This window comes from Trichoplax adhaerens, genomic scaffold, assembly GCF_000150275.1.
Source record: "Trichoplax adhaerens TRIADscaffold_1 genomic scaffold, whole genome shotgun sequence".
In the NCBI taxonomy this organism is placed as follows: Eukaryota; Metazoa; Placozoa; class Uniplacotomia; order Trichoplacea; family Trichoplacidae; genus Trichoplax; species Trichoplax adhaerens.
Window position 1 is genome coordinate 12,392,568 of NW_002060943.1, and position 24,283 is coordinate 12,416,850.

Below are 24,283 nucleotides of genomic sequence, written 5' to 3' on the forward strand. Positions count from 1 at the left end.
GATAATGATATGATTGAGTTCTCTCACGCAATTATCAGTGAAATTAATAAATAGAACTTAAATCTGCGATCGTGTCTGTTTTGAATACATTTTGTGACAGTAATTAATATTCCTATTATTATATCTTGTAGTGGAGTATGGGGACCATTTAATATGATGTGGTTATGTGGTACTCAACTAAATGGAAGGACTGTTGGAATTGTTGGCTTGGGAAAGATAGGTAAGTGGTCAAAAGTGTGTCATGGCTTAATTACCGTTTCTTTCTTGGTATCGAATGATTCGTCAATAGAATTCAATGAAATAACTATAAATAGTTGTAGCTCAATTCCGTGATAACTACATCGTAGGCTTGGCTGTCGTGGAACGTTTAATTCCATTTGGTGTCGGCCGAATAATCTACAGTGGGCATTCCGAAAAGTCAGAAGGTATATTATTTCATTGAATATTACGAAGATCGATTATGGTTCAATGTATATGTGATATCTGCTATTGCGTAGCCTAATGTGATGGTATTCTGCTTTCATTGTAGCGGCTAAATTTAATGGCACTTTCGGTATGGTAGGCGTATAGAATGAATAATATTGTAAACCACATATATGTTTATCGCTTAATTTGTATTTTTATCAAATGATTTAAATGGATATCATCTGCTAATGGCCAGTCGACTTTACTTCATTACTACAACAATCTGATATCGTAATCATCTGCTGTGCCCTGACACCGCAAACGAAAAGTATGCTATCTAGACTTGTCGTCTTATGATATTGATCAATGATCGGAGTTAGATCCTTGATGCAAAATTCCAAAATCTCAAATAAAAAATTAGCAGCTAACTGAAGAGATAAAAGGTAGTTACCATAATTTTACTGTTGTTTGCTCTAGGTCTTTTTGATCAAGCTGCCTTCTCCCAAATGAAAAAGAATGCAATTATGATAAACATTAGCAGGTATGTAACGCGCTATACGCTTGGTGTCACTACTTGTGTCTGTTGCTTGATATTATTTACATTTGGCAATCCGCAGCGTGATACAGCAGTGCACTTTATGCATACTCTGCTTTAAGGTCATACTATACGAGCATAAATGTGTAAGCAAACATCGTAATAATTTAAATCACAAAGACTATACAAATCACATAAAGTAGTGGCTGCATAGATCATTTACTGATCATTATTAACGTTAAGAAAGTAGTGAAAGTAATAATTAAATTCTTTCAATCAGAAATTGTAACAATAACATTATGTATATCGTGTTGTTGAATAATTGAAGAGGACCAGTCGTCAACCAAGATGATTTGTATGCTGCTCTAACCACCGGACAAATTCAGGTTCATTTCACTTTGTTATTGGATAACAATATTGAGACCATACTAAATTCGAGATCTCAAAGTATACTCGTGCTGCATGACATTGTCAGCATTGATTGGATCTTTGTCCATTAAAACTACCTTCTGTTTATTTTGAAAATATACATGAAAAAATTAGGCTGCTGGACTAGATGTCACTACTCCAGAACCGATTCCTACTGATCACCCGTTAATGGGGCTTAAAAATTGTGGTAAATTTGTTGCAGTCGTATTGCTTTAATTTACATGTTAATAAGATGTTGCTCGATTATATTAATTCAGACGACCATTTCTACTTATTAAAATTTTTCTTTAGTAATCTTTCCACACATTGGAAGTGCAACAACTGATACTAGGACTGAAATGATTATGCGGACATTCTACAACTTAGAAGCTGGTCTAACTGGCGAACGTCTTCCTTTTTCTGTCTACTAATCGATTTTAAATGGAATGATTATCTTTTTTATGCATAGTTTAGCTGTGTCTGTAATTAAATTGAAACTGAAAGCGAGAAACTATAAAATCTATAATATGATACTGGATCCAGAACCGCTTTCTTAAGGAAATTTATATTTTTAGCATTAAATATCATACTTTTGTCTATTGCACTTATCAAGTCCTTACTTTTTAATGCAATTTATTTAATGAAACTTAATTTATAAGCCAATGACTTCCGGACTACTTTATTTCTTGAAATATCGGTTATAATTTGTTAACGTTCTTAGCAATAACTAAACCATGATTTATCAATAGTTAAAATATGGTCTCAAAAAGAAAGTACATTTCCAAAAGATATAGAAATTATTATTAATCTTCACTGATTACTTTCAGTTTGATCTAATAGTCTCATGAATAAATCTGAGCTTAATACTAATCTAAGTTTTCTTCAATGAATCGAAGTTTTCAATCAATCATGAATCTAAGTTTTCTTATAATAAATCTGAGCTTAATACTAATCTAAATTTTCTTCAACAGCCGGCCTATCAGCGACGACAAGATGATGTGAACATCTAGAGTTACAATATAAAAACTATCAATGAAAAATTTGAATGGCCAATCTTGACTAAATAGTAAACTTGAAGTGCGGGTGATGTCCAACTGTTAAAAATCGACATTACCATTATTAAGTAGGTTAATGACTGCTTACCGCATTTACTAGCGACATTCCTTTTAGTTAGAAATCGATCAACGAATTTCATGATTTAACTCGATCTCTTGACATCAACATTAATTATTAGCAATGCCTCTAATTTGAACGTCACATTTATTGAGACGTGATTGCAGAGAATCTCTTCCCTTAACTACGCGTCAAAAGAAGTATTACTATCCACGCTTAATAGCTAGAGTAAATCACAGCAAATGAAATTATTTACTATCACTAGAAGATAAATATGAACAGTTGCAAATTTGATTTAGACTATATCTCCAAGGAAGTATTACTATTCTCACGTAATAGCTAGAGCCAATCACAGTAAATGAAACTAATTACTATCACCACAAGATAAATATGAATATTAAAAAAATCATCTATGCAATAACACCATCAACCAGTATTATTTAAATTCCAATTTTCATGCAGTATCATAAAAAAATTCACTATAAGCATGAGGCATGAAAAGGTCATTTAATTTATAATTATTATCATCTAAATTAATACAGTGCCAATTTTAAGAAAGCAGATACGATAGATATATTGTTATGATGTGATACCTTGGCTACAAGTTGAACAGTTGATTAAAATCAGCTTCGATTTTATTAATATAGAATTAACTTTAACATGAAAAGCTAGCTAAGTAGAGCGTACACGATTAATTTTGCTACGTTTTCAATCTATCCTCTTATACTAACTATTCTGTTTATTCATCAACGTAACTCTAATCCATTTGATTCTAAATCCTATATATGGATATCGCCCAAAATACTTGTAGCCATGCAGCATCGCCTGGCTAAAAACGTACGTGAATATTAAATACAGGACTGAAGTGACTTCCCCAAGAATCTTGCGCGAGCAGACCTGATTCCTCATTTATCTATACGCTAGATGAGAGTTTAACGGCAATCCTATGAAAAAAGAAAGGCAGCTATCGGTTAACAGTATAATATTGAACTAAAAATTGGCATTACAGTAAGAGAAAGCTCTGACGTAGCAGAATTCCGATAAATGATCATTTAAATAGGATTAACTTACCGAAACAGAAGTTGATTATCTTCCGCAGTAAGTATAATCGTTAGGGCATACATTGAAATTTCAGAACCTAATGACAGTTTGAATAATGAAAGAAAAATTTTATCGAAAGTCTATGTTCATTTGATATATTTCTACTCGTTATTAATTATCATCCAAGTACTTACATCATTGATAATTCTTATCGGTGAAATTATTCGATAAATTATCCTTCACTTCATCTCGATTTAGTTAGTAGAAGGACGTACTCATGGCAGCTTACTGAAGAGAATAATTCGTAATTTTACTCCTTTTTATTTCTTTATCTGTAGATGAGATCCATTTCTACTGATGATAAAATTACGAATGATAGCAGTAAAACAATATCTGCTGGCTTCCAATGTAAATCAGGAGATTGTCCTTCTAATTCAAGTCCTACTGAAGATGAATCATCTATTTCTACTACTCAGCAATTTGATTTAACATCTTTTGAACTAGGACACCATTCTGAATACCAGACTAGCTCGATGGAAAATGAATTAAAATTAAACTGTAGCGATGAAATCTTCAATTTCGCGGAATGCGATGTTCAAACATGCGATGAAAATTTAGACAAGCTAGAGAATAGTATCGCTAATAGCAATTGTTCACACAACGATGAAATCTTCGGTTTCCCAGATTGCCATGATAAAACATGCGATGATAATTTAGACAAGTTACACGAAATTATTCCCAATAGCAATTGCCCACGGAACGATGAAATCTTCAATTTTCTGGATAGTCATGCTCAAAACTATGATGAAAATTTAGATAATTTACTCAGTATTGTCTCCAATAGCAATTCTTCGCCGAAAGATGTAGGACTTGCTACTGATGAAATTCAAGTGATTAAAAATAACAGCAAGAATGCTACGAAAAATCCAGTCATTTCTCCAAAATTCAAGGATCAATGGAGTCCTTCAAGCTGTCAGCAGTCGCAATATGTAAGGCGGAAAAGATGCAATTCTCAAATAGATAGCGATGACGTTGATCAAAATCCAGTTATTAGTGAAATTCGTTACTTAGCATCTAGTTTAGGCGAAGATTTACTACTTTCTTCAACAGATAGGCAGAATCTTGAGCATTCCTTGCACGACAAGCAACTAAATCACCCAGTGAATTCCCATATTACTTATTCTAGCTTTGATCAAAATCAGGCTGATGAAAACTGTTATTTAATGACGCATGCAGAAGAAGATTTACTTCCATCAGCAAATGGGCAGAATTATGATCATTCTTGGCACAGCGAGCAACCAACTCGTCCATTAGATTCTGATGATGTCCATTCTACTGTCGATCAAAATCAGGTCATTAATGGACCGTTAACTAATGAAAATCACCATTTAATGACCAGTTTAAATGAAAATTTACTGGCATCAGCAAATAGGCAGAATCTTGATCATTACTCGCACGGCAAGCAGCTAACTCATTCACTGGATTCTCATGATGATCATTCTGGCATTGATCAAAATCAGGTTAAGAATGGAAATCGTTATTTAATGATTCATTCAAATGAAAATTTAGTTCCTTCAGTAAGTAAGCAAAATCTTGATCACTTAATGCACAACAAGCAGATAACTCATCCATTATTAGATTCCCATGATGATACTTCTGGTATGGATCAAAACCAAGTTAGTAATGAAAACCGTTATGCGATGACCAATTCGAATGGAGATTTACTGACTCCCAAAAATGGGCAAAATTTTGATCTTCCTTTTTATGGCAAGCAAATTACTCATCCGTTATTGGATTCTCATGATGATGGTTCCAGTGTTGATCAAAATCAAGTTATTGATGAAAACCGTTATTTAATAATTAATACAAATAAAGATTTACTTCCTTCAGAAAGTAGGTTGAATCTTGAACATGCTTTGGTTGGTAAGCAGATAACTCAGCCATTATTGGATTCCCGTGGCAATAGTTCTTGTAATGATCAAAATCAAATTTTCGTTGAGAATTCGAATCGTTATTTAATAAATAATTCAAATCAAGATTTACTTCCTTCCGTAAGTGAGCAGAATCTTGATTATTCTTTGCACAGCAAGCAGATAACTCATCCGCTATTGGATTCCCACGCTAGCAATTCTAGTATTGATCAAAATCAAGTTGAAACTAAGAATCGTCATTTATTGACCAATTCGAGTAAACAGTTGCCAGTTTCTTCAATAAGCGAGCAGAATCTTGATTATTCATGGCATAACAAGCAGTTAACCCATCCAATGTCAGAGTCTCATGATGATCTTTCTAGTCTTGATCAAAATCATGCCATCAGTGAAAACAGTAACGGTTATTTAATGACCTACTCAAATGAAGGTTTGCTAATTCCTTCCACAAGTGATCGAAATCTAGATCATTCTTTGCATAGCAATCAGCCAACTCATCCACTACTGGATTCTTGTGTTGATAATTCTACTTTACATCGGCATCAAAGTAGATTGGATAACCGTGGCAATAATCTTTACCGCGAATCATCTAGACCTGAGAATAGGCATTCAACCCCTAATGGAAAATTCAGCAGATCACAAGCTCTTATGCCAAAATGTGGCCTTTATTCGGGTAGGGCACAGTCAAGTAGGAAAAAAGATCACCCTGGAATAAATCAGGAATCGGTTAATGGCTATTCTTACCAAAATGAATCTGCAAGGCATGGCTATAGCAAATCAAATCCATTATCGAATGAGGATAACTTCAAGAAAAGGAATCCAAATTGCTACTGTTCCTGTCACGGTTCTAACCGATCGTCATACGACGAAGGAAACGACACTTACATCTCTGCAACGCTAAATTATTCTAATTCTACTAAAACAAATGAAAATCATGACCCAAACGTTAGTCTTGATGACGACATTTATTTAATATCTTCAGGTCAGAGTGCCAAGAATGATGCTCTAAAGATATCTGCATCGCTCAATCATTCCAATTCGACTAAAGTTAACCTTAATGGTCGCCAAAATAGTAGCCTTGAAGACGACATTTATTTCATATCTTCAAGCAACAGTACTGTTAATTTTACTCTGCCCAAAAGCCGTAAAAGGCAAATAATAGACATTGCCGATTCTACGTCAAGCTCTGTATCTAGTAATAAGGTATCCAAGTATGCGTCTAATTTATCAAAGGAAAGCAGGAATGAATCTTTATCGCAGAAAGCTACCTTAGAAAGAGATAATTCAGCTCGTATCAGCTATAATTCAGATGCATCGGACGCTAATACTACCAGTCAAAAAGATGAAGTGCAACATCACCCTCAAAGTATTCCAATATGGCTAAGAAATCCACTCTTGCGTACAAACAAATGCAAAAATTTCTGCCAATTGGCCACAGAAATAGCCTGTTCGAGACAAAGTGATCATCCATTGCCAGCGTTTCCGACAGATAATTCTGGCTCATCGCAAGTAATGAATGCGGTCAGTAACGCATCTTGGCAACAGAATCGTGCACAACATGGTCTTTTATTAACGAGGAACAACATTTCCTATTCTCCAATGGATATAGCAGATGCTAATAGTACGGATCCAGGTACACATTCGCAAGAAAATGCTCAGTCATCGAATCATACTGGTAAGACTATCTATCAGAGTTAATATAAAATTAAAAACTCAAAATCGAAAGAGAAGTACGAGTTGTATTCGTACCATTTGTGCAAGTGAAACCTAAATTACAATAATAAAGCTATTTAGCAAATCATTATTTTTTGCTATAGGACTAAACGGTAATGTAACCTTTCGAAATGGATGCCAGTTGATTACTGGCGACAAGAAAACCGGTAAAAATCGTATACAATACGAAATTGATTCAACCAAGGCAAAGCCGTGTAGAACAAGACGTTCATCAAAGGCAAGAACAAACGGCGAAAAAAGGTTGGTAACCTCATTTAATGATTTCAATTTAAATATGCTTATATGATTGCTTAAATCATAGATGTGAAAACACTGACGAAAAATCAAAGAAAAAGAAAGATGACAAATAGTGATCGTTCAGTAATCTTTGTTTGATGGATGTCAATTTTCTTTTATTTGATTGCTTCGATGCGGATATTTGCAAAATGAACAATAACTCTTGGATACTGATAAGCCATGATAGGATATGCAGTGTATCGTAGAAGTATCACAAATAAATGCCCATATTGTAATAGCCATAAAGATTAATTATTAAATAAGTTGATTAGCATTGGAATAAATTACGTAATAATAATTATGCATTACATGCTGTAAGGCTGATCTATTTCTCAAGTGTTGGCAATTAGTAAATTCGTAAGTTTTAAAAATTGTATGCAAACTCGTATGTCACAATTTAGCCTATTGACACTGTCTATTTGTGCAGTCTATGCTATGCCTAATCTTGTGCTTCAAGTATAAAGTTGATAAATGAAGTTCATGTAGTCTAATATTATCGTATATTTAAGCAGAAATCCTCTTAGAAATATGAAATATGAAATTTAAGAATTACCTTTAATATAAGCTTGTCAGAATCCTCTGGATAAAGAAATAAGCCAAATAAAATTACTCTCTAAAAAATATACGTCAATCTAAAATCAGAAACTATAACTATTCTACGTGTATATTTTAAGGCTATCAATATCAAAATTATAAACTTTCAAGTGCTGGAATACGAAGCAAAACCATTGCAGTTGATTTTATTAATTAACTATGTTATGAAAGTATATACAGTACAGTATTATTGCAGAGAATGCGCTAAGCGTTAAAATAGATGCAGGCATATATTCATTACCGAATAGAATGGTCAATCACCAGACTGTAGCTGGGTCATTTAAGCGAATCTGCTTTGTCTTGTCAACATGTTAGCTTGCAGTTTGCGGAAGATCACAATCAAAAGCAGCAGCATTGCAATGATTGCAAACTAATTTCTCTCAATTTAGACATTTTCAGATCAAAAACTACCGCCATCTGTGACCGTTATAAAATTATGATCGAGCTCCAAGAGAGTGCTATAAATAATAGATATTCAGGAATGAATTCAAATACTTTGTAACCATATTTGCAAGTTAGAATGTAAAAATGGCGAAAGATACCATAAAGAAAATGGACATCCTAAAGCTGCAGGTAATCCATTGTCAACGTATCGTTCATCACTATGATCTATTATAGATCACAGGGTTCCGGGTTAGCGATTATCAAAAGTAATTTGATACGGCAAGCGAGTGCAATTCAGAATAGAAATTTACTTTAAAATGTAGGATGAAGGTAGATGTAAGTTCCTGATAAAAATGGAGTTTAAATAAAGCCACATCATAACTGGCAAAAATAGATTGGCTAATGCATCTTTAAGATAATCAGGATAGGCTAACGCGATCATGGTGAATAGAGAAATATGGATATGGAGTAATTACTTTAGAAGTTTTCCATTTATGGATTTACTCCCACTATGGACTTACAAGAATCGGCTGTATATGTCATTGCTTCCATATTTGCTCAATAGGCACGACTTAGATTTACATCTGTTAAACGTAATGCCAAATTTGTAATCCTTTCGTGCGAATGTATTTGCTTTTCTTTCGGAGATTGGATAGAAACCATATTAGATATAACTGTCATTTATTTTAATGATTTAGGTTTAATATTCGCACTAACTCTATAATTTTCGGGGTCAACAGTAGGCTCAGGCATGGGCGGAATAATTATAATTAGCACTGATGTCAGTCTCTACTGCCCAGCATTTAGCGCTCCACTAAATACCGATGTATAATCATGACTAATCATGACAAATTGATTTAATAGCAGAAAAATTGTTTGCCACAGTAGATTACTATCAATGCTTTGACCATGCAAGCAATGTTGATGGCTATTTAATTGGCGCAGGTTGTGTGGATAATGCAGTGATCGAGTGTACTCTCAGAAGTTGATATCGCTAATCGTTCTCAATGTCAATACTGCCACCATGACCAAACGCCCGAGATTTACATTCAGTTAGAATATACATGTCTAATAAGCATTTCAAGGGATTTTGATGTTCAATTGTACAACCACTTAAGTCTATAAAATAGTAATTTGCACAATATAGCTTCGATTTATTTGACCTTGCTAAAGAGCTAAAACTTCTAAATGCTAGTAGACGAATGAACATAATGAATGGCAAAATGTAATGCTGATACAGCAAGAATTGAACGAATTTTATTTCAAATGTAGCAAATTCTACCTCACGCTATTCACTTTTGCCTCACATAACAACTTCAATCACGGGCTCTGCTAGCGTCCACTTATGACTTTACGTTTTCATTTCAGGTGGAGTAATCTTCCTCTATCTCAAGCTAATATTTTTTGCCTCTTATAAAAACAGAACTTCAATTTATGAAATTGTTGCACATCATGGCCATGTTTATTAAGATAATTGATTCTAGGCTATAAAATGGCTACGTTCAATTATTTTGTCAAAGTAGCAATTCTACCGAATAAAAATTATTCAAGAATGATCTTATTGGCGCTTTGACATGATCATCTAACGAATACTATGCCATTTATCGTTTTTATTTTCACAATTAATGAAGAAATTTCATCAGAAAGAGGAATTGCACATTTCCAATCTTTTATTCTTCGTTCAATCGATTTGATTGTTCATTTTTATTCTATGACGCAGATGACAAAACCTTGACTCTAGTAATCGATTTGACTTCGTTCCCCAAAGCCTGGTTCATATTCGTTATGAAGTAAAGTGACAGTTTGATATTCAGTTACCGTAGTCAAAGGCTCCGTGCTTAAAAATTTGGTCACAGTTACATTCATGAAGGCAGTGTGCGTTGAAGTAATTGTCGTGGAAATTGGAGAAACAATGGTAGTTCGTAAAATAACAGGAGGAACATCAGATGGAGTAATGGTGATCACTTGGATTGAAGTTGGAATTGACGGAACTGGCGTTGGCTGAACAACCGTGGAAATAATAGTTGTCGTTTCAATTCGTGGCACCGCACTTGACATTAATTTCGTTTCAGTCACTGTTTTGGTTGTAGTAGTTGTGCGAGCAATGGTCTCCGTGATAATTAATGCTTTCGTTTTAACTAAAATTTGAGGTTTATTATACAGGAGAGGCAATTTAGGCAAGGTAGCTGGATATCGATTCCTCTTTTCTAGATTGAAAGAGAAAGACATCAGGTTAGCATTAGAAGGATAAATGTTTTCCGGATTAAAAGAGAGATATTAGGTTATCATTAATAGGATAATGTATATCTTTTCTGGATTAAAAGAGATATTGATTTATCATTACTAGGATAGTTCCAACTCCTAGCAGTCTGATGAAACTCCGCTATAATAAAACTACGGCCACAATGTAAAATCATCATAGAACGCTCTACTTGAAATGCAAAAGCTAGTGGACTTGGGGAAGAAATTACAGAGCAATTAAAAAATGATTCTAATAAGCTCAATTTGTATAAAGGCTATTAGTAATAGCAAGCAATACTTATCATTTTATATATTTATACCGTGGATAAACAAACAACTGGGTATGTCGCAGTAATCCCAGATATGCTCATTAATGAAACACCATGGTCCACCATAGCGATGATTATCATTTCGACAGAAATTATGCTTATACGGTTGAACACCGTAAGGTAAAATTATTAATTGCGACCAACGGTAGCAACGATTGCCATTTCGTGTTACGTTTTTGTGGCCGAAATAATCCGAACCTCGGGTACCTGGATTATAGCATTCGAAATCATCGAGATGAGCACTGTAGACTACATTGATGGCAAGCAAGGCAAAGATGGAAAATATGTTCAACTTTATGACTAATTTCAAATCCATCGTCACCAATAAATTGATTGACTGTCTGCTATGGGTTGGATAATGTTACTTGGAACTTTTCTCGCTGGCTGCAGAGATTTAAGAGCTTGTCACTATCCTCTCGAGATATACAATATATAAACCGCTTTGTTTATTGCATAATCTACTCGAAGGTAATAGGTGCGAATAAAAACATAAAAGTGTCGAGCTATATTTCCTATGCTCAAGGCATATCGTGTTGCTCTCGGTCTGTCCTTTCTCCTGGTGATTAGGATGAGCAAATATTGCTACGCTAATATAGAATGTGCAAGAAGCTTGATCGTTTGCACTACTCCATAACGTGCAGGTGAGGAAATGATGCTTGCAAAGGATGATTTGGATAATATGCAATATTGGTCTTCCTGATCTTTCTTAGTGGATGCTGCTAGTTTTATCGTTATCACTATGCCAGTACAGTAATGAATAAAAGAAAATGCACAAGATGCAGGAGAATGATACCTTGCAAAAAATTTAATTTTCTCCGCATTAGAAATTTTAAATGATCAATAAATATTGATACCGTATATCAAGGTGTTAATAAAATCAGAGTGAATAAATTATTTTCCACCTTGGGTAGTTGTGGGTGTAGGAGGGAGAGTGATGTCGAAGATGAGAGAGCCGATACAGCGTTATTATGATTAGACATGCTAGCTTAGAATTACTGTAGACTGTTAAAGCCAATATAATGGAATGAAATAAAAGGCAGTAAAGTCGAAAAGCATTAACGAAAATTTTATGATGGTGCTACGTAACTCTATAACTGCGATCTTTCGGATCGCTACGTTAATATATCACCTGGATATATTATTCGTAAACAACGCAGAATGAAAATAAAGAGCATTGATGAAAACAAATCGATCAAATAGTCTGATAAGAACGGAATATAAAATTCACCAAATTAGTCGTTATTCGACGAAACTGCATATAGCCACTAGTCCGATCATTTGTTATTTAGCTGGATACGAGCAAGAATCCTATTGAATAAAAGTAAAAGGCATTCTGTGGTAGAATTGCTCAGTATCGATCCACTTGAAAGTAACTTGTAGCTAGTCACAGTAGTTTAGTACAAAATTCAGAACTAATTGCAATTGCAATAAACTGCTAATTAATTAATAGAATCTCTTGCTAGCATACTGATGACACGGAAGAGTTATGTTCAATAAAGTCAACACCCATTTTGCAAAAGAATTATGCCCATCAATCTACTTCAATGGCGCATTTCAGTCGATATTGCCATAACTAGCAGTTTGGTGTGATGGCTAATAAGGTGTTAATTGCCAGTCATCCTTCTCTCCAATATGCGGTCTATGGACCAGAAAGGATTCAATCATAGTAATTTCGAACAGGATAGCTTTTACACTACGCTTAATATTCATGAATCAACTACCGCATTTGATTTTCAATGAAAGTCATTCTTTAATGGATAGCTTAGCACACCGTTGCAAAAGTATGTATTTATCAGAAAGTAACAAGTCAAAGCTGAAGATTTCATTGATGTGGCAGAGTTATGCCCTTCATAACATTACTTAGCTCTTTCTTGTTTTGAACTAGCCATGATTTGAGTAGTAGTTCATTAGAGAAATTATAAAACAATGAAAACTTGTAAAATATAACTCTCAAGGTCTCTGTTTACCAAATGATGATAATCCAAGATTAATAAATGCTGAAGAGTATATTTTATTCAGATACAAATCCAAGCTAGAGTTCAATTCACTTTTTTGACCCTTCTAATTTCAAAACTACATCAGCAATATTGATCATGTGACGCAATGCTGTTTCCTCAAAATCACTCTTATCCGCATGAAATTGATGTAAATACGTTGCGTATCGGCTATAAATTTTAAAATATAGAATAAGATGAAGAGTAAATCTGAGAGATAAAAGCATCTTTTAATTACTAATGTTCAAATCTTACGCAAGGATTGCCTAATAATTGTCAATAGCGCATAGAGCCTTAACATATCATTAAAATTTGTTTATCTAGCATAAAATGGAGGTGGATGTAAAATTTGTTACATCGTTTAATAACTCTGTTTGTTATATGCGAGATCATAACTCATGGTTAAAATTTATTTCTTCTGTAAGAAACTTTGGTAGGTTTAATTAGTAACATCTTTTAATTGCTCTGTTTGTTACATACGGGATAATAGCATACTATTGAAATTTGTATATCCTGCATAAAACAATATCTTTTATTCTGCACGATGCAATTCGCAACATCTTTTAATTATGTGCAATTATTATTGTCTAAATCTTGCGTAAAGATTAGTCTTAACTATTTGCGGTATATAGGACTATAAGTCCACAATACAAAATTAAAATATCATTTTCGGGAGAGGGAGGGAATTTATTTTTCTTACATGAAACAGTGTACTTTATTCTACACGTTATGATGGAGTTCTAAGATACTAGAAAAAATACTAATGATTGAACGCGTTGTAAACGCTTTCTGGAACCATTCATTTATGCGATCTGATAGACTGGTATAAAAATTACGAAAGCTCCATCAGTATCAAAGGGACATTAATGAGCTATAAGAACCGCTATTTATTTTTTTGCAATCATGCATATTTTCCAAGAAGAATATGACAACAACTACGTCATGGTTAAAATTAAAATTCTATTGATTGTATACTAGTATTATGTTAATATATTATTTTATACGTAAATATACGCGTAAGTGAAAGAGTTATAGACTCATAGCGTCTGTTAGACTTTATTATCATCACTCCTTTTCCTTTAATTAATGGATTGATTAGTCTTCTCATACATCCCTTTTTAATTAGTTAGTCGGTTAGATAGTCAACTAGTTTATCAATTGCTATTAAATTGTAAAGACTATAATCTTGGGTGCCAAGATTTCTTCAGTAATAAATGGTAGTAAATCTCTGACTACCTCGTCTACACTATCTGTGACGCTATAATTATACCACAGTATTCGGTCGTTGGAACTGAATTATTTGGTGATATAGCTAATCTCGCCTCTATAAGTCAGTAAGTGGCGTTCTCCGCAAGGATTGGCGTGTGTAGACTACTTTGTCACTAGTGGCGTGTGACAATATGCCTACTGGTATGTTTATAGAGTCGCTGGCTTGAAAATGAACTGAAAAAATTATACACGGCTATATTTTAGATTCGCTAAGTACTACATATAAATAATTAAGATTCCAGATAAGCCTTCATAAGATACATTATTTCCAGCTTTATTGAAAATTTAGTAATTGCTATTGTATTCTTCTATTACTGCCCGTAGAACATAAAATTCTTAAACATTATCACTCTCCCAAATTTGTCCTAAAAACAAAAATAAAAGTTGTCATGGACGTATTAAATGGATCTTTAATTATTAAACTAAATACTACTGTTTCAAATTAATCGCACACGAAAAGTTAATATGACGATGTTATAACGTGTAATCCCTTTGGTTTCATATGTAGAAAAATTTTAGTGCTTGGATATGAAGTCTCTAGAATGATTTTACATGCCTGCGAAATGTCAGAGATATCTCTAACGGATGTTTCATGAATAAAATGATCATATAAATTAGTAATAGTTACCAAGCTATCGGTAAAATGTTAAAGCATATCCGACTTACTGTCCCAATTGCTTGGAAATAAAATCAGTATAAGATTTGAAGTAATACGGTTTTATCTCGTTAGAGGCAAATTTTATGAAATAGTATTGCCAGTCTCTCATCTAACGTAATGCTTCTATCAAACGTGCTTATCATATAATTTGTCGTGTTTTATCAATGTTCATTGACTTTCTAAGTTTTCAATACATGATGAAACTCTTAATTTTACTGGAAGTTTTGTTAACGTGTGTGTGAAAAATTCACTGCTGACGTTTACAATACAGTAATAGTTTTATTTGATATTTTATATAAGTTCGGTTTATATCCTAAATAATTTATCTTACCGTATGTGATAGAGTGTCTTCTTAAAAATATAACAAGAACTGCTGTTTCTTGTAAACTTCACTTCATTACATAAGATTAGGTTCATCTTACAACTACCAAGGACTATCTAATTGCAATCAGATTATATAATAAGCGAATAAACTTTACAGTATTATTACGTTTATTCGATCAATATACTGTTCAGTGTACAATATATAAGAAGATGAATTTGTATGGAATTTCATTCGAACTATGATTCTATTAGCTTTGTTTAATTTTTTATGTAGAAAAAAACAAATCTTCTTACTCATTTACTGAATAAGTAGTTTAGTTAAAAAGCTGCAAAGTAAAATCAATATTATTTAGGGATAGTAGCATAGAATCTATGGTAACTATAATAAGCTGATTTTCTAATTATGGTTTCGTTAAAATCTAGTTTAGAAAATGAGTAATATTCGTATAATCGCTATTTATTATTATGCATTGCCATTAAGCTATTAATCGTATGGTCAGAGTAGCCTTTTTAAAACATAGCCGGGTACAAGTGGTCCTGTTATCTTCAATTATAATATTAACGTAGATTCTGTAGAAAGGTTTTGCACATTTAAAGTCCATATGTTATATGCATATAGTAGATTTCCTAGTGAGATGGCAATATTTCTCACGTCAAAATACTATGAATTCACAACCAAAACATTCGATCATGCTAGCAGAAAAATACTTACCCACACATAATAGGATATTTATTTCACATCCTTCGATACAAGTAATAAAAGATTTAAGCCAAGTTGCTATTATTAATTAACACACAAATATATCAACTATACCCGGCTACAGTAAAACGAAGTATTAAGACAGTGGGTTTCATTTTATCAATTATAGTATAAAAGTAATCGTTATGAAATGAAGAAATGCCGTGCTAATTCAATGTAGATCTATTTAACACCAATAGTAGTTTTCTCAATCTAAAAATTCAAAAAATTGGCTACCAGTACTATCAAACTTTGAAAATAAACTAATAAAATCAAATGAAGAAGTAATATAAATGATTAATGAAGAGTTTCTGAAAAATTTTTGCATTGCGCTTTCCTCACAACATGATTACTTTTAGCAGTTTTTATTAATTTTAAAAATTTCAACGATAATAGGAACACGATTTTTCTTGTTATTGCAGGTCTTACAAAAATATAATGACATTTTCCCATGTGAATTAGATATTGATGATTATAGCAAAAATTGAACAATGTAATAGTACAATGTTCATTTATTCATGTAGCAATGCTGCTTGACTTGACTTTTTTACTATGCTTGATTAGTTTAAATACGCAAAGCAATAAGAAATTGAAAGTAAAGAAGGTAATTTATGAATAAAATGGTTATTCGAGGCTGATTTTATTAGTAGCCATTAAGAATAAAATAGTAAACACAAGTTGAATCATGAATTGCTAAATACCACAAACTATTCATCATGTCTCTTATAAATGATAGTATGCGGCATAATTATCCCTCAGATATATGCTTAAATAACATCTTTATTATAAAAAGCTTCTAATGAAATCAGAATCCATCGTGTCATATACAATTTCTTTCAAATTGGATAAGGACAGAAATATAATTCTGCCGTCGATGTAAAATTTTACAAAAAGTGAAGATAGCACTTTAATCTGGTCCACCGTCTGGCATTGACTTCTTCAGCACGATATTTTGGTTTAATTTATAAGGATAGAAGTTTAGTCAGATAGTATTGCTTTTAGACGACAAAGACAGAAGCTATCAGATTTAGAAAAGGAAGGAACCGACTACTGCGGAAGTTGAATTTCTGGCTTAAATCTACTATCGCATATTTTATTTCATTAAGTTTACCCTTTATCCATCTGCTTCTTGCATTCTTGAACGGACATCTGTACTATTATATTACTGAATCGATATACATCTCCTACCGGTTAAGTTAAAATTAGAATTTTCAAAGAAACTTGTTTTGGTAGACTTATTTCCCTATCATTGTTAGTCAATCTAAGCTGTTAAATATATCTTAACGGATATTCATACCATGTCTGATCGTATCTTGTAAACTATACTGACAGTATAAATATCCAAAGTTGTTGTTTGGACGCCTTGAATCAAGTTTATTGATATCGATGGCAACGATTGGCAATTTATTGATCTTAGCAGGGGTAAAGTTTCCATTTTGAGGAGCGCAACCGTCGCTTTATTGTATACGAAGAGTTATGAATAAAAGACAAGAAAAGCTGGAATTCATCTGTAAGAAACGGAATTTTTCTTGTATTTAGAATAGGTAAGGTAAATATATTTATAGTACTACAAATACGATTGATTAAATACCAACAGTCTCTTTAGACCCTATCAGAATCAATTGTTTAATAAGTCGTAAAAATAAATCTAGTTATGCAGAAATTAATCCGCTAGGCAATAATGCTGATGCTGCAACAGAGTAATTTAACATGATTGTAAAATTGTGGTATTTGATTACAAAGGTAGTGCCGCTATGCGTTTATTATATAGTCGTTAAGTAGCTCTGTATTACAGATCGATTTATGGACCTAAGATATTGTTATCCGTAGCGAAGATTTTCTTTATTTATTACCAGGGGATATAAACTCGAAGGGGAAGAGAGACGATTCCAATATAATAGCCAAAATAATAGTCATCTGCCGTATGTCTTCCCTAAAGTTCTATTTAAGTTACAGCAGCAATATGAGCATATCATCTCAATGTTGAGGATGCTATAAAGAAGCAACGTATACACGATTGGGAAAGAAAACGATTGTGAATAAGAATCATATCAAATTTCGAGAGTATTGCCTATATTGGAAGTACAGATACGAAACAATATAGATTACAATAATATTGATAATGAAAGAAGTAGTTTTAAATATCATTCCAGAACCCCGAAATCAACGTGAATTTGAAATAGTAATAACAGACGATTACATATCTTGACGTTTTTGACGAATAAAGTGAATACAAAACGAATAAAAAGAAAGAATATAGGAGTAATAGGAATCATAAAAATTCCAGGATATTTATTATATTTGGCAATTTTAAAGTCTGCAAATCCAATGGAATAGATGATAGAAGAAAATCCCTTCAATATACACGATACAGGGTACTTAAGTCATGAAATTGATTTTATACTCTGAATCGGTATAGATTTGTCCGTGAAATAGGGGTAAATAAGTTATTTCGACGTCTTCACATGAATGACAAAGATACCATTTTATCGCATTATCCTTTTCAAGTACAAAACTATTACTTTCATGATACAATTCATTAACTGTAAATGCTACCAAAATGGATAACTTTAATAAACAATAATAGAAGAATGAAAGGTAGAAGTATAAATATAGTGAAAAATTCTTATCCAATATTTGTTAAAGATCAGTTCGTGTAAAATAAAAAACTTCTATCAATCCATCGTGGAAAAATAGGTCCTTTACTACTTTTTTCATTATGCAATTTGTAAGCCAATAGAAACACTGTAGTAGAATCATTATTAGTATTTTCGAACAAATAATTTATAAAATGGTATTTCTTGCTGATCTACGAGTGCTTTGATTCAACTGCTTTTTGGAAGCTTACTCTTCTTGTATTTCCATCATTGAATATAAATTATTGATCAGTCACAATTACTCCTATGCAAACAATTTGACAAAAATGTTCTATTTCACCTATTTTTAATCCATTATTGATGCTTAACTTAGCGTATAAATTGAAACCTGTCAATTTTCTATTTATTCTATCTAATGTGGCTGATATTAATAAGATGCAAGAAATCCGATTAATATGAATCATCCAAATTTCTATGCTCGCAAAATAGTCTTCGAATGAGAAGGAAAACCAAGTATGAATAAATATGACAATAGTCGGTTAGTCTCAGTATTATCATTTATTTCTGAGTAAAAGTAGCGTTTAATGATATATAGATTTACTTTCTAAGCCATTTCAAAGCCCGTGTTAATCAAAGAAAAATGATAACTTAACATTACTGTAGAATTTAAGAACTAATTTAATGGTCTATTTTTACTTTTGATGTCATCTATTGAATTTATAGTTCAAATAAAGCACCAACAATTCTAGCCTAATTTCAGAGTTTATCCTATTAATCCGCTTTGATCTCAAATCTAAATAAATACCACTATAAAATTATTCTTATTCTGAGTTGAAACATTAAATTAGCATTTACAATAAATAAGCTCATTATTACCGCTTTCTCATCTTAAAATTTTTACAAACTACTATACTTTTTAATTAACAAGACCATAGAGTGAAAACGAAATTTGGTATGAGTTCTTGAGATTTCATAATATTTAGCGAATAACTCTGTCTATTTTTAAATTCTATTCTAATTTGTAATGATTAAGGTCGAATCCAACAATAGATTTAAGTAAAGTATCGGTAGACAGCTTCTAATTTTAGAACATATCCTGATATTAGAAGTTATTTTTTCCGTTGCTCTTATACAATCTTAACTCAACCATTTCGCAAATGATTCCAATGCTTAATTGGCAAGATTAGACTTAAGTAGGATTTTGAAACACGTATTAAGATTGTCTGTAACTTATGCGATTTCATGATATGAATTAAGTGTATTCTATTTTTCGAAATGTATTCCTAACGTAGATTACGATTACCTTTATACAATCTTAGAGTTTCTACCATTTTCTGGCAATATATCAAGTTAAGGCTATTTATATCTTTCTTCCCTTCATTTAATTTAATCCTAAATAAACAGTACAATTAATCCATTGCCTTAAATTCAATTTGATCGTCGTACTTAATCAATAATTCAAAGAATAGACTAGTGACCTAATTAATTAAATTAATATTCAATTTGATGCATATTGTTAGTGGATTTAATATGTGATTCTGATCTTACATATATTTTTTATAATCACCTGACAATACGCGCAAATTATTTCAGATAGTAAAAATTTAGAACGTGGACAAAGTAGCAGGAAAAAGTCAAATAGATCATTACGTTTATATATTGAAATTTCAAGCCAGAACGACTAGAGACAGAACTTACATAGTGTATAATATACACTGTATAGCCTAATACAATACGGAATATTTTCTTGTAATCAAGGTTAAAACATCTCTTTGGAAAGGTAATTTACAGGAAGACCAGATCGTCAGCTCATTAGCATTTTTTACTCCACCTTGTTAGATAATATCGATATGGTAATCAGAGAATGAGAAGAATTAATACAAATAGAAGATAATTTTAGTTATCTAGTTTGCATTAGGAAGAAGAATAAGTTTATGAAGCCCTTTGCATTGTATTATTCTGTTAAATGATAAAAGGCGTGAATGGTGAATGGTATATTGCCGATTATTTTTGATTACTTTTCATACCAGATAATTCGGGCTATAAGAATGCCAATTTAATTAAAAGTAAAGCTTACATAGGAGTAAGAGCTTATATAGATTGTATTTTGTCATTCAATTCGTAGCTTATTTTATATTGGAGTTAGGATATTTGCTTTACCCCATTTGCAATCAATTATTAAAGTATTGCTGCTATCATAACAGTCAAGGGAGTTAAAGCTGTTTAGTATTCGATTAAATACTACGATATACCTAGTCAGCTTCGCATCAATCAAAATAAATTAAGGCTATTATCGCGAATATGCGGTCGTTTAGAGTTACTCAATGGCTTTCTAGATTGTACATGAACTTTGCAATGCAGTACCTAGTGCGTATTTAAAACTTTCATTATCGATATACAATCCTTCCATCGAAGTTGTCTTAGTAAGTGATATGGTTAGCTTTAAATTCATTTTAACTTTGTTGATAGTAAACTTGTTTCCAATAGCTGTTGTAGTGTATTTAGAATATACTGTAACTATATTCTACTCTTAAATATAGACATGTTGTATTGATCTTATATGTAGACATATCTACAGTCTGTTCGCTCTACATTCAAATATAGCTTACTACATTTAGTTATTACAGTCCTCACTATTTTCTACAATCATCTGCTATTCCATAACCTGTTATGGTATATGTTGTATCTAATCCTACAATCATGTTATCTGCATGTATTCTAATGCCATAGCTATAAATACCGCCGTTTTCTACCTTAGATTTGTTAAGTCGCATTATTAGTCACAGTTAATATTCACACTTTACTCACGGCAGTTACCACGCTGACCTACCGTAATTATCACACTGTCCCTAACTACAATCTACAATAAAGTATCCTCTTTTCTTGAACTCCTTGTGCAATTAATCCTCTGCATGGCAACTAAAACCACATTATCTGGCTCTTCGAACCCTCCATCACAGCTGTCATACACTGTATGATTTTATTTCAGTTTTATAGTGATAGAAATTTGAACTAAAATTACCATAAGTTTGATAATATATAATTATCTTACAATCCGAAGCAATAACAGTTTTCAGTGATTTTTATCCTGACAGCTATCTCAGCTTATCTTGTTCCATCGGATAATATACCGGTACTTGGCTTTATTCTTGAAACTATTCTCGATATTTGATATGCCACATGAGATGATTTTTTTACGAGTGATAGTAAAAGGGCAAGCTATGATTAGAATTACTATAAGCTGGTTATCTTGCATTACTTACTAAGCGTAGAATCGTCGTAACACATTTTCATTTTGACGACTTTCTTCAGGCATCGTACTCTATCAGATACGAACTCGACTTTCTTCTTTACAGTATTATTTCTGATGTTTATTATAAATAATTCGGCTATACTAGATATGAATCAGTTGGTTTGTATCACTGCCGCATTGGAAGATATATTCTACTTTTCACTTTTAATGTTATTCTTAGCATTTGATATGAATAATTATAATTAGTCAAAAAGAAACATGATGATGATCATCATCTTGAATATAACTGGAGTGTAGTAGTCATTATCTGGTACTGGTATTTTATTTAGATGAACTCTTCATGTAAGCAACAATCTCAGTTGCCATTTGCTTCCATAATTGCTCCCATAATTACCGCGATTGATTTGTAATTGTATCATCAAGAACGATTACTTATTCTCTATATTTGACAAAAATCAATCCCATCAATAGTAGGCTAAAATGATTCGAGCTCTCTAAATTCATGGCGTTGTAGTGGCAATGGGCAATATAAGACGTGAATAAACGGCTTTTCTTGTATCACATTGGACATTGTATCTAATTTATTACTCTTTATGCTTTTTCTAGCATTTGACACAAATAATTAGTCGAAAATAAATATCCTAATAACCATCTTGAAAACAACTAGAGTCTAATGGATATTTTGCAATACTGTTACGTTTATCGAAATAAATTCTTCATATCAACAACAGTTTTAATAGCCATTTGCTCTTATAATATGTTATAACTATTGCAATCAACTTCCAATGGCATTAATAAGAACGAATATTACATATTCTCTAAGCTTGAGGTAAGTCAATTCCGTAAATGACAGACTAAAATGACAAGAGCTTTCCAAATTCATAGAGAGCTGAATTAATAAGAGGCTATAAATTTAGATGCAAATGAATGATGGGACAAATTTCCAACATGGCCATAATCTGACCTCCTATGGCTCCCTTGCTTCTTAGAAACGGTTCTTCCTGGGATTCATTTCATTCTTAGTTGGTCAAAATCGTACCCGAAGAAGGGGATAGAATGATAAGAGCAATCTTAATTTGAACCAAGTTATGTGTGATTAACAATGCGAATGCTACTCTTGAGACATCTTCTGAACAAAAAATTATGAAAAACGTGGCATTCAACGAGATGGAGACACGACTAAATCTTGTCTATTAGCCGATGAATAAAACGGGTTACTAATGGCCTTACATATTACTTGATTGTTTTTTTTCATTTTAAGGCACGAAAAAGCTATCCGACACATATTAAAGAATAGATTTGAGACGAGCAATCAATAATTTATCCTTCCGGTAGAGATGTTTACCCATATTTTATTGGTCTCACACCTACGTCATGATTATTTTGGAATAATATCGTCTAAACCATATAATCAATCACGAAAATAAGTTTTACTCGGTTAATTTCTATTCCATCCCATTGATTGACTTTAATCATCGACCCATCCGCCCACTTTCCTACTTTCATAATAAAATGGTATAAATAAAAATGAAATGATAATTTTATATTTAAAGAGGGGATCAGTATTACCCTAATAAATTATTGCTGGATAGTTGGGCTATCGTGAACATCGAAAGGATGTTCATCAATTTATATCTGTTCGTTTCATTTGCTGTTCTTCCCAGCAAAAATATAAAATAATTAATGCAATGAATGATGAATGATGTTATTAATATTACCATCTTTTATTAATAATTTAATAAGGACTTTAATGATACAATACATTCAATATTGAATAAAAATCTTATCGATTTAAAATAATCATTAAACTGTTCCACTTATGTAGTATAGGCTGAATGGTCAAGACTTTTATTTCTACACTTGTGATTGAAAAATATCCGACAGAAATCGCAGTAAAATACGGATAATTGAGCTCTAAGATAAAATTATTATCATGTATTATTTTTGTATTGAAAAAGTATTGATTTTTTTGACTTTTAAATGGATCAGTAACTGAAATATTTACGTTATATATTAATATTTCTGTATTTATTGCTACTTTAAATTGCACTTTTTCATTTTCTGTTCTTCCGCTTATTCTATTCATGACATGCTCTAAAGTTATCGATTCAATGGTCCTAGCTTGTATTATCCTTTCTTTTACAAGTTTTTGTTGGTTATAATTAACCGAATAGGCATCACTTTCAAAACGTAAAGTATTCATTCTAACTAGTCATGATGTCAGTTATTGTCTAATAGGGTAATGAGAATCATCACTAGACTTTCATCTGTCCTACAACGAGATCAAGATTCTTGCTGTCTATTCTCCCGCATGTTTATTTTTAAATTTTTAATCTTGATATTATGATGTAAAGCTTTACTTTGAACCCAATGCTATAATAATATATAATTTATCCATTTCTATTGAGTCATAGACAGATTATTTATATAATTTGGTTCGAAGCGAATGATTTTATTCAAT

The 24,283-nt window shown here is 32.2% G+C and overlaps 3 protein-coding genes across 3 annotated transcripts; 2 read left to right on the forward strand and 1 right to left on the reverse strand.

Moving 5' to 3' along the window:
• Positions 1-129: 129 nt before the first annotated feature.
• TRIADDRAFT_19940 (uncharacterized protein) lies at positions 130-1,779 on the forward strand (the record flags this gene model as incomplete). Its single annotated transcript, XM_002108322.1, has 8 exons — positions 130-220; positions 348-425; positions 530-553; positions 662-733; positions 883-946; positions 1,269-1,326; positions 1,484-1,556; positions 1,661-1,779. Coding segments are annotated over 8 exons (579 nt in total), but the record flags the coding sequence as incomplete, so codon positions are not given.
• A 1,169-nt stretch (positions 1,780-2,948) lies between these two features.
• On the forward strand, positions 2,949-7,514 carry TRIADDRAFT_52752 (uncharacterized protein; the record flags this gene model as incomplete). The annotated part of the gene is made up of 4 exons (XM_002108323.1): positions 2,949-2,963; positions 3,841-7,105; positions 7,248-7,404; positions 7,466-7,514. 4 exons carry the CDS (start codon positions 2,949-2,951, stop codon positions 7,512-7,514), a joined length of 3,486 nt encoding a protein of 1,161 aa, XP_002108359.1.
• A 2,641-nt stretch (positions 7,515-10,155) lies between these two features.
• Positions 10,156-11,304, reverse strand: TRIADDRAFT_52753 (uncharacterized protein; the record flags this gene model as incomplete). The annotated part of the gene is made up of 2 exons (XM_002109048.1): positions 10,156-10,625; positions 10,980-11,304. The coding sequence occupies 2 exons, from the start codon at positions 11,302-11,304 to the stop codon at positions 10,156-10,158; spliced, it is 795 nt and encodes a 264-aa protein (XP_002109084.1).
• Between the last annotated feature and the right edge of the window lie 12,979 nt (positions 11,305-24,283).